General features: G+C 34.3%; 1 protein-coding gene across 5 annotated transcripts in view; it reads right to left on the reverse strand.

Annotated features, from left to right (window-relative positions):
* The window catches only part of CEP57L1 (centrosomal protein 57 like 1), a 107745-nt gene that overhangs the window by 66048 nt on the left and 29000 nt on the right, over positions 1-12697 (reverse strand). For 2 of the 5 annotated variants that reach the window (XM_032651598.1, XM_032651599.1), the window contains exons 2-4: positions 8219-8439; positions 6478-6657; positions 5209-5330 (exon numbers count right to left, since the gene is read on the reverse strand). In XM_032651598.1, coding sequence (XP_032507489.1) covers positions 5209-5330; positions 6478-6657; positions 8219-8381 — 465 coding nt within the window. In that variant the 5' untranslated portion in view covers positions 8382-8439. Of the gene's footprint in view, positions 1-5208; positions 5331-6477; positions 6677-8218; positions 8440-12697 lie in introns of those variants that run through there. The other 3 variants (XM_032651601.1, XM_032651602.1, XM_032651600.1) reach the window with 3 other exon arrangements.

Genomic DNA, 12697 nt, shown 5'->3' on the forward strand with positions numbered 1-12697 from the left:
ACAGACACCAAAAACAATGGGAACTATGAACCTGCAGACTGCAAAAAGGAGACCCCAAACACAGTAAGATTAGCAAAATGAGAAGACAGAAAAACAGAGCAGATGAAGGAGCAAGATAAAAACCCACCAGACCTAACAAATGAAGAGGAAAGAGGCAGTCTACCTGAAAAAGAATTCAGAATAATGATAGTAAAGATGACCCAAAATCTTGGAAATAGAATGGACAAAATACAAGAAACATTTAACAAGGACCTAGAAGAACTAAAGATGAAACAAGCAACGATGAACACCACAATAAATGAAATTAAAAATACTCTAGATGGGATCAATAGCAGAATAACTGAGGCAGAAGAACGGATAAATGACCTGGAAGATAAAATAGTGGAAATAACTACTGCAGAGCAGAATAAAGAAAAAAGAACGAAAAGAACTGAGGACAGTCTCACAGACCTCTGGGACAACATTAAACGCACCAACATTCGAATTACAGGGGTCCAGAAGAAGAAGAGAAAAAGAAAGGGACTGAGAAAATATTTGAAGAGATTATAGTTGAAAACTTCCCTAATATGGGAAAGGAAATAGTTAATCAAGTCCAGGAAGCACAGAGAGTCCCATACAGGATAAATTCAAGGAGAAATACGCCAAGACACATATTAATCAAACTGTAAAAATTAAATACAAAGAAAACATATTAAAAGCAGCAAGGGAAAAACAGCAAATAACACACAAGGGAATCCCCATAGGGTTAACAGCTGATCTTTCAGCAGAAACTCTGCAAGCCAGAAGGGAGTGGCAGGATATATTGAAAGTGATGAAGGAGAAAAACCTGCAACCAAGATTACTCTGCCCAGCAAGGATCTCATTCAGATTTGATGGAGAAATTAAAACCTTTACAGACAAGCAAAAGCTGAGAGAGTTCAGCACCACCAAACTAGCTTTACAACAAATGCTCAAGGAACTTCTCTAGGCAAGAAACACAAGAGAAGGAAAAGACCTACTATAACGAACCCAAAGCAATTAAGAAAATGGGAATAGGAACATACATATCGATAATTACCTTAAATGTAAATGGACTAAATGCTCCCACCAAAAGACACAGATTGGCTGAATAGATACAAAAACAAGACCCATATATATGCTGTCTACAGGAGACCCACTTCAGACCTAGAGACACATACAGACTGAAAGTAAGGGGATGGAAAAACATATTCCATGCAAATGGAAACCAAAAGAAAGCTGGAGTAGCAATTCTCATATCAGACAAAATAGACTTTAAAATAAAGACTATCAGAAGAGACAAAGAAGGACACTACATAATGATCAAGGGATCGATCCAAGAAGATATAACAGTTGTAAATATTTATGCACCCAACATAGGAGCACCTCAATACATAAGGCAAATACTAACAGCCATAAAAGGGGAAATTGACAGTAACACATTCATAGTAGGGGACTTTAACACCCGACTTTCACCAATGGACATATCATCCAAAATGAAAATAAATAAGGAAACACAAGCTTTAAATGATACATTAAATAAGATGGACTTAATTGATATTTATAGGACATTCCATCCAAAAACAACAGAATACACACTTTTCTCAAGTGCTCATGGAACATTCTCCAGGATAGATCATATCTTGGGTCACAAATCAAGCCTTGGTAAATTTAAGAAAATTGAAATTGTATCAAGTATCTTTTCTGACCACAACTCTATGAGACTAGATATCAATTACAGGAAAAGATCTGTAAAAAAATACAAACACATGGAGACTAAACAATACACTACTTAATAACAAAGTGATCACTGAAGAAATCAAAGAGGAAATCAAAAAATACCTAGATACAAATGACAATGGAAACACGATGACCCAAAACCTATGGGAAGCAGCAAAAGCAGTTCTAAGAGGGAAGTTTATAGCAATACAATCCTACCTTAAGAAACAGGAAACATCTCGAATAAACAACCTAACCTTGTACCTAAAGCAATTAGAGAAAGAAGAACAAAAAAACCCCAAAGTTAGCAGAAGGAAAGAAATCATAAAAATCAGATCAGAAATAAATGAAAAAGAAATGAAGGAAACAATAGCAAAGATCAATAAAACTAAAAGCTGGTTTCTTGAGAAGGTAAACAAAATTGATAAACCATTAGCCAGACTCATGAAGAAAAAAGGGAGAAGACTCAAATCAATAGAATTAGAAATGAAAAAGGAGAAGTAACAACGGACACTGCAGAAATACAAAAGATCATGAGAGATTACTACAAGCAACTCTATGCCAATAAAATGGACAACCTGGAAGAAACGGACAAATTCTTAGGAATGCACAACCTGCCAAGACTGAATCAGGAAAAAATAGAAAATATGAACAGACCAATCACAAGCACTGAAATTGAAACTGTGATTAAAAATCTTCCAACAAACAAAAGCCCAGGACCAGATGGCTTCACAGGCGAATTCTATCAAACATTTAGAGAAGAGCTATCACCGATCCTTCTCAAACTTTTCCAAAATATAGCAGAGGGAGGAACACTCCCAAACTCATTCTATGAGGCCACCATCACCTTGATACCAAAACCAGACAAGGATGTCACAAAGAAAGAAAACTACAGGCCAATATCACTGATGAACATAGATGCAAAAATCCTCAACAAAATACTAGCAAACAGAATCCAACAGCACATTAAAAGAATCATACACCATGATCAACTGGGGTTTATTCCAGGAATGCAAGGATTCTTCAATATACGCAAATCAATCAACGTGATACACCATATTAACAAATTGAAGGAGAAAAACCACATGATCATCTCAACAGATGCAGAGAAAGCTTTCGACAAAATTCAACACCCATTTACGATAAAAACCCTGCAGAAAGTAGGCATAGAGGGAACCTTCCTCAACATAATAAAGGCCATATATGACAAACCCACAGCCAACATCTCCTCAACGGTGAAAAACTGAAAGCATTTCCACTAAGATGAGGAACAAGACAAGATTGCCCACTCTCACCACTCTTATTCAACATAGTTTTGGAAGTTTTAGCCACACCAATCAGAGAAGAAAAGGAAATAAAAGGAATCCAAATCGGAAAAGAAGAAGTAAAGCTGTCACTGTTTGCAAGTGACATGATACTATACATAGAGAATCCTAAAGATGCTACCAGGAAACTACTAGAGCTAATCAATGAATTTCATGAAGTAGCAGGATACAAAATTAATGCACAGAAATCTCTGGCATTCCTAAACACTAAGGATGAAAAATCTGAAAGTGAAATCAAGAAAGCACTCCCATCTACCACTGCAACAAAAAGAATAAAATATCTAGGAATAAACCTACCTAAGGAGACAAAAGACCTGTATGCAGAAAATTATAAGACACTGATGAAAGAAATTAAAGAGGATACAAACAGATGGAGAGATATACCATGTTCTTGGATTGGAAGAATCAACATTGTGAAAATGACTATACTACCCAAAGCAATCTACACATTCAATGCAATCCCTATCAAACTACCACTGGCATTTTTCACAGAACTAGAACAAAAACTTTCACAATTTATATGGAAACACAAAAGACCCTGAATAGCCAAAGCAATCTTGAGAACGAAAAACGGAGCTGGAAGAATCAGGCTCCCTGACTTCAGACTACACTACAAAGCTACAGTAATCAAGACAATATGGTAGTGGCTCAAAAAGAAAAAGATAGATCAATGGAACAGGATAGAAAGCCCAGAGATAAACCCACGCACATATGGTCACCTTATCTTTGATCAAGGAGGCAGGCATGTACAGTGGAGAAAGGACAGCCTCTTCAATAAGTGGTGCTGGGAAAACTTGACAGGTACATGTAAAAGAATGAAATTAGAACACTCCCTAACACCATACACAAAAATAAGCTCAAAATGGATTAAAGACCTAAATGTAAGGCCAGAAACTATCAAACCCTTAGAGGAAAACATAGGCAGAACAGTGTATGACATAAATCACAGCAAGATCCTTTTTGACCCACCTCCTAGAGAAATGGAAATAAAACCAAAAATAAACAAATGGGACCTAATGAAACTTCAAAGCTTTTACACAGCAAAGGAAACCATAAATAAGATGAAAAGACAGCCCTCAGAATGGGAGAAAATATTTGCAAATTAAGCAACTGACAAAGGATTAATCTCCAAAATTTATAAGCAGCTCATGCAGCTCAATAACAAAAAAACAAACAACCCAATCCAAAAATGGGCAGAACACCTAAACAGACATTTCTCCAAAGAAGATATACAGACTGCCAACAAACACATGAAAGAATGCTCAACATCATTAATCATTAGAGAGATGCAAATCAAAACTACAATGAGATATCATCTCACACCAGTCAGAATGGCCATCATCAAAAAATCTAGAAACAATAAATGCTGGAGAGGGTGTGGAGAAAAGGGAACGCTCTTGCACTGCTGGTGGGAATGTGAATTGGTTCAGCCACTATGGAGAACAGTATGGAGGTTCCTTAAAAAACCACAAATCGAACTACCATATGACCCAGCAATCCCACTTTTGGGCATATACCCTGATAAAACCATAATTCCAAAAGAGTCATGTACCAAAATGTTCATTGCAGCTCTATTTACAATAGCCCGGAGATGGAAACAACCTAAGTGTCCATCATCGGATGAATGGATAAAGAAGATGTGGCACATATATACAATGGAATATTACTCAGCCATAAAAAGAAACGAAATTGAGCTATTTGTAATGAGGTGGATAGACTTAGAGTCTGTCATAGAGTGAAGTAAGTCAGAAAGAGAAAGAGAAATATTGTTTGCTAACACATATATATGGAATTTAAGAAACAAAAAAAGGCGTGAAGATCCTAGGGGTAAGACAGGAATAAAGACACAGACCTACTAGAGAATGGACTTGAGGATATGGGGAGGGGAAGGGTAAGTTGTGACAAAGCGAGAGAGAGGCATGGACATATATACACTACCAAACGTAAAATAGATAGCTAGTGGGAAGCAGCCGCATAGCACAGGGAGATCAGCTCGGTGCTTTGTGACCTCCTGGAGGGGTGGGATAGGGAGGATGCGAGGGAGGGAGATGCAATAGGGAAGAGATATGGGAACATATGTATATGTATAACTGATTCACTTTGTTAAAAAAAAAATACACAACAAAAAATATATATTATATTATATTACTATAGAAAATATGGTCACCTGTTGTTCTAGGATCATATTCTTCTCTCGCTCTACGTTGAGAACCATTCTCTTTGTATATTCTAGTTGTTTCTCTAGAAGGGTACAGTGAGACTGGGCTGAGCTTAACTGCATACTTATATCTATGAAAAAGAAAAAGTAATAATGAGTCAGTTAGTTATCACATAGATCAGAGAGTTATAACAAGAAGTGTATTCTATGAATTCAATCAACAGCTAAAAGTTCAAGAGTTCTTTAGTTCTAAATATTGACTCTCCCAAAGTTTGTGTGTATCTCATTAATTATATATAACCAATTTAACGTTGTCTCCTCATAAACACCCAGAGGGCATACTTCTGAAAAGGAAGGATGTCAGTGACCTGTGGGATAACAAAAAACCTGGCTCTTCCTGGGAAACAACACCATCTGGAAAATAGAGGACCTAAAGTCTCTTTCCTAACAATACATTTCTTCTCTTTCAGGAAACTCAGGTATATGCATTCTACCATTCCCATTTTCCTCTGTTCTCGACTACTAACTGCACAGTTAATTCTATTTATAATAAGCAACCTCGTTCTAATTCTTTAATTCGTTACTTTCCTCAGTTCTTTCTTCTACTTTTGTCCAATTACCTTGGGATTTTTTTTTTCCCTCCCTATTTCTTCATTCTATTTATAAGCTGAAACACAAATTTGAACCTTGTTTATGAGGGTGATGTAGTGTTACAAGGAAAAAAAAGCCACAATTTTTAAGTGAAATTATATAAAGAACTTATGTTCTAAATCTCTAAAACAGATGCCCAGAAGTCCTTTTCATAATTTCCACAGAAGCCTCCACCTACCTGTCCATTTCTTCCAATTAATCTTTTAAGTTAAATATAATTTTTTAAGTTAATTTTTATTGTTTTATGTTGTTTAATTACTAGTATTGCTTTATATTTTCTAATTTAAAAAAAACTAGTGAAAATATGAAGTATTCCAATTGTATTATGGGCTAATAACATATTGCATTTTGTTGGTATTCTGAAAATATTATAATTCTTAAACACAGTTTGTCTAATTTTTCTTTTAATCTCAAAAATTTATGAACTGGGATAACAGATATAATAGAGGTAACTTCAAAATTATATCCATTTAGTGCAAATACCAAAATGTCTGAGAACAAGCCCTCAACTTTGGAATGCATATAAGAACAAAGATATTTGAGTAAATCTTCTTAGACTGGGCTTATTATTTTTAAGTTGTAAACTTTGGTAACCACTTGTTTCTGAGAACTATTGAATGTTCTTACCTTTTTTCTGCTTTATTAGTTCCTCATGTGCCAGATTTCTCTCCTTTGTTTCATACTCCAAGGCCTTTTTATACTGTGCTGCTTCTCTGGAAAGAATGTTCAGGTTATCTTCAGCTTGTGTTCTCTCTAACTCTAAACGATGAATCTTTTCCTGAAGAGTTTTTAAGGCTAAAATAAGAGCTGTTGAAAAAAAATTTGCCTGATATTTTAAGTGAGAATTTTTGAACACTTAACAATCATAGTAGCATATAAAAGTGAGCAGTATGTTTTTGTTAATGAACCAAAAAAAATAAGTAATTTATATTCCTCATAAAAAAGAAAAATGACAAAACTTTAAAGAGGGACAAATTCTAACATATCTTACAAAAACAATATATTTATGATTGTATTTAGTACTTTCCTAAATTTGAGATATGAGAAAGCTAATAATCACTAAATTTAATAAAATAAATATATTCAAATTAAGGCAAAAAGATATATATATATATGTATATGTATATATGTGTGTGTGTGTATATATGTATATGGAGAGAGAGAGAGAGAGAGACAGAGACAGAGAGACAGAGAGGGAGAGAAAGGGAGGAAGGTTGGGAGGCATAAGAGTCTGAGCATGGATAAAGAAAATTAAAATATAGTGCCCACTAATTAACAAGGAAACTTAGGTTTAAAGTTAAAAGTTTTTCTCAGTTCTTCATGTATTCAGTTTCAGTCAAACCAGAAACATTTATTGTTTCTTTGTCTAAGATATAATGTTAATAATTAGGACATATGAGATAGAACATAGTTTCTTCCATTAAGAAAAAATTACAACCTAGTGGTTTAACTGATGTCAGGCTTGAAAGATTATAAGTGTTACACATGTACTACTGTGATTTCTTTTCAGCTATATTAATATCTTCATGATTCAGATAAGCTCAGAGTTATAAAATTTTCAAATATTGTCTTACATTTTCTTCTCAGTTACAACTTTAAATTATAAAAAACTAGAGATAAATGGAATATAAATAAATGTTATAAGTTAACTTTCAAATAGTTTATATCCAATTAGAAAAATGTCTGCTAGAGATTATTTTTTGATTTGGATTACTATTTCTTCAGTTGCTTTGCTCCACAAAGCCAGTCTATTTAATAATGGCAACCATTATTATAAAAGATTAAAAAACAACATGACTATCATCATCTTAGAAAGTAATTTGTAATGGTGTAGGTATGCCTGGAGTCATAAATGTTTTCCTAATTCAATTTTAAGATCCTCCTAAGCTTGTATTTTAAAAGTTATAATACTTGTATTTTGTAGTTACTCCAATGTACTGGATTCATGAAGAATTTTCAAGGGTAATTTCAGATATATGAAATTACTGAATTTAATCCTTGAATAAGACAATTCTACTTAATTTGTTAGTATTCTAATCATCTTGTTTATTAGAAGGAGTCTCCAAATCTGACTTTTTATTCTTCAAAGAGTATTTTCCTATTTTCTAATGATGTTTTAATGAAAAGCCTGTAATATGTGCCTAGCTGGTTATATTAATTTTCATCTTATAGCTGAAGAAGCCAAAATAAAAAAATGTTAAGTAACCTAAGTTTATAGAAACTTTAAGAAACAGAGTCAAAATGAGCAGTTTTACTAAGATTAGTTAAATACACAATCATCTTATTTTCTATATAAAAATGAAAAGTTTTGTATAACATACTTTGTACCATTCCCCTAATGTTAAATAAGATTTTTTATTAGCATTACCTTGGCTATTTGGACTATGAAGCATTTTAGGAGAGGTAACTTCTAAGTTCACAGAATAGTGAGTCTGAGATGATTCATCACTCTGGGCGATTGATGGAACAAACACTCTTTCTGGAGGTTTAAGATAGCTTCCTACTATACTGTGCATTAATTCAAAATCCATTATCTGTACTTCTGTACTGTGCCAATAAAGGAATGGCACAGTATAGCATCATTCTTTCCTATGTGAATGACAAAAACATTAGACAAAAATTCAGATGAAACTTTAAAATAAATACATAATCATATACTGTGGAATTTTGTCTTTACGAAGTTAATTATCACAAATTCAATTATAATAAATTCAGCAGTAAAAGAAAGAAAAATGACTATTTACTCTATAAAGAGTATAGACAATTCTGCCTGACTTTCAATGAGTATATGCTCTGGAGTGAGCGTTACATGCGTGGTGTGAATTTGCTGGTTTTTCAGTTGATCACAAGTTCATCATCTGAGCACCCCTCTAAAAGAGTTTGACTCTAGGGTTCAGAGAGAAAAGTATATATTCTAAAAGACAACACAGCTTTGAAACACAAGCCACCCACATAACATGATTCTCTAAGACTCTAATGTACTGGCCTCCTAAGGGATTTTCAAGGGTAATTTTGGATATATCAATTTCTGAGTCTAACCCTTGAATAAGACACAACTCCACTTAATGCACTAGCATTCTAATCATGTAGTTTAGAAGGGTTCCAAATCTGAAAATCTAAAATAGCTTTACCTTGTCATTCTGGGCTTTTTTTGTATGTTTGTTGGAGAGCCCTTTTAGCCATCTTAGCAGATAATTTTTAAATGTTCCCAAATCATTTTATTTTCCTTTCTGTAATTTAAATATTTTAGAAATGTATTCTACTTAATAGATTATAGTCAATGTTAAATAAATTAACTCATAACCACACTGAAAGAAACAGAAAATTGTTTATACACAAAACAATTTACCAGCACAATTTTTAGAACAAAAGCTTGCTTTAAAATGTAAATTTAGAATTCCTTTGTAGAATTATAATTAGCCTACTTTAATTTTTGAGAACTGTAAAATTTCAGTGATTTCACTACCTTCCCAATTCACAGGGCAAAGGAAGATACTTCCATGATTGTATTTCCTGGGATGGCAGGGAACATAACTTCACTCAATAGGATTTTCTACTTTAGCCACTGTCATGATGTGTTGTCTTCCAGGACATTCTCATCAGTCTAAATTAGAGGTTATAGAGCCTAGGAAGCTTTGCTAGAATACTTGATGCTCTTTGATCTTAGGAGGCGATCATTTTTGCTTTTGTTATTAGCACCAGCTACCATTTACTAACCATGTCTCTGTCCCTCTGGGTTCTTGCTGCTTAGACACTGTCTGCTCCCCATGGGAGACTGCATCTATCTAAGTTGCTGTTCCCTCAAAAAATAAGAGAGCAAATTTAGTTACAGCTGGCTCACAATAAAGTAAAGGCAGGGCCCCAAAGTACAGATGTTCTGAACATGGTTGTACATCTTCAGAGAAAGGTATGTGGTTGAACCTATCCAAAGAACTTTGGAGTTACTCAAGAAATCTGATTCAGTTTTCAGCTCCTGTTGAGTCTCTCCAATAATGAAAAGAATGAAATTTTGCCATTAGTCACTATACACTGAAGTCCTTGGGAGGACTGTCTGCTTCCTCTGTCCCAAATATAGTATTATTTTACAAAGTCAATTTTTGCACCAATTAAAAAAAATTCAAGGGTTTTAGTGTATATGAAATGACTACTCAGAAGATACCAATAAGTTAAAAATTAGACCAAAGTTTATTTAAATTAAATGTGTAAACACATCTGAAAGTTGGCATAAGCAGAGTAATAACCTACTGGTATATGAAGAAAAGAAAGGAAACAGTAAAGAAATGAGAGAAAACAAGCCATGGGGTTCTCACTGTAATAGGGGTTCCAGCTTAACCCTTACAATCTAGCCCTGTATTATAAACAAGTGCTTAAAAACTACTCAAAGCTTATTTACATAAAGAACCGAGGCATCCTAGGAGAAAAACTCTGAAGGAATATGACAGATGTACAGAAACGCTGATCCAAAATCAAAGCCTTAATTGGTGGAGGAGAGGAGGAGTGATTCTGAGTAGAGTATGGTGGTGGTCATTTTAATTCGTCTCTGACCTAGTCCCATCTACTTATACATGGCTGTAGGGAAGAGAGAGGGCTGGAAGTAAAAAGTGAGAAATATTTCACCAAGATCTCTATAAAAGACTGAGGCACTAGCTGCCTTGCTTTGTATAAGATGTTATATTCCAATGAAGGGGGAAGTTGCCAGAGGTCACTAACACAGTTTTGGCACTTTAAGAGTTCTGTTGCATTGGTAGTACTGTTCAGCCAGAGAGAGACAGCAAGAGAGTGACAGAGCAGCTGGAAAGGACATATTCATGGCATGTATGACAGAATTTTCTAGAGGAAGTTTTCTGAAAATACAGAGAGCTGCCTAAGCCCCATCCTCCAAGGAATGTGAATGTTTGGTATGAGGTCTAGCTGTAGGTTATTGAAAAGACCTCAGAAATTCTTGTTGGAGTATTCTGTCCCACAAGTAGGGGCAAAGGGCTGTAAAATGTGGGCCTCGATTGTATCAATAGCCTGGTAAAGCTTAGGAAAACTCAAATTATGCCTGGAACCATTCCTGACAGCTTGTAAACAATCAGGGAAATTATCCATTGCCTCTATGGTGTATAAAATTAAGACACCTTAATTGGCTGCAACTAAGGTGCCACTGCATAAAGAAACTATCCCCTCTAAAGAATGTGCTGGACACAAATACTTAACTGCAAAGCATTTTCACTCGTTCTTGAGGGAAGTAATTGTTCCAAAATGGTCCCTTTAAATAACCAATGTCTACTCCTGCTGGTGGCATCATCTTTGTGTAATCTCATAGGACTATTAGGGAGACAGCATTTAGGAAGCAGTCAGAGATACTACAATGGGTTCTTGAAATGGAGGACTCTCTGTTTCCGTACTGGTAATTCTTTCAAGTTTAGATTTTTTCCTTGGAGAGACTGGAGAAAGATCAACAGCTCTGCTTCTTTTATCTGATTTTCTTTGTGTATGCATCTAGATTAACTTATCCAAAGAGCAAACACAGTAAAGGCTGGACTAACTTTATTTTATTCTTAATGTATATTACTTTTAAAAGTACTCTTACAATTGAGTAGAATAATTTGAGGTTAAGGAATTTGCCTTACAGATGCTCTAATAGATATTACAACCTATTATTTACAACATATAATAACTAAAGTGTTAAGATAGTGATATAAAAACTGACTGGTCAATAGAAATTAGTAAATCTAAGAACTTCACATAAATACTTCCATGGGATTCAACAAATGATTCATTTGTTGTTCATTCAATGAATGATGTTAGAAAAACTAGGGAAAAAATCCAGTTAAACCTTTCTATAATAGCACACATCAGTACAGAACTTCAAATAACCTACAGAGTTAAAATTTTTTTAACTTTAAAAATTATAAAAAAAACAGTGAATAGTTAAAATAATCTTAGAAGGGGGCAAGATATTTTGTGTTTAAAGGCAGGAGGAAAATAAAGGAAAAGATACAAAGACTACATGAAAATTCATTCTACAACATATAGAAATTATGAAAAAATTTGAAAGACAAAAGAAAAGCAGAAGATAATATTTGCAATCACTTATGCAGCATTCTGGCCAGGAATGTGTAACCTGAATCTCAGTACATCACAAAGGCCAAAAATGGAAAACATTCTATTTTTTATAAAGGGGGAACTGTTTTCTTAAAGAATGTCAACGTCATAAAAAATGATGACACGTCTAGGTATATATATCCAAAAGAAAATTGAAAGCATGGTTTCAAATAGATATTTGTACACCTATATTCATAATGGCATTATTTACAATAGCCAAAGGTGGAAACAACCCAAACGTCCATCAATGAATGAATAGATAAACAAAATGTATATATATACAATGTAATACTATTTGGCCTTAAAAAGAGAAGGAAATTCTGACACACGCTAAAACATGGATGAACACTGAGGACACTATGCTAAGTGAAATAAACCAGTCACAGAAAGACAAATACTGTATGATTCTACTTATATGAGGTATCTAGAGTCGTTAAACTCATAGAAACAGAAAACAGAATGGTAGCTGAGGGGAGGGGTAAATGGGGAGTTGTAGAATTTCAGTTTCGTCAGATGAAAAAGTTCTGGAGATTTGTTGTACAACGATGTGTGGCAGGGGAGACAAGTTAAAAACAAGATATGATTCAACGGGATAAGTTCCATAACAAAAGCATACACAGGGTGTTATGGGAGCACAGAAGAGGAATTATCTAATTCTGATTGACAGAGAGATAAGTAAAGCCAGAAATAATTTGGAATTATTAACAGTTTTGAAAGAGTAGTTTAGGTAAATATGGGAGAGTGAACATATAGACTG

Source organism: Phocoena sinus, chromosome 12 (genome assembly GCF_008692025.1).
Source record: "Phocoena sinus isolate mPhoSin1 chromosome 12, mPhoSin1.pri, whole genome shotgun sequence".
NCBI lineage: Eukaryota > Metazoa > Chordata > Mammalia > Artiodactyla > Phocoenidae > Phocoena > Phocoena sinus.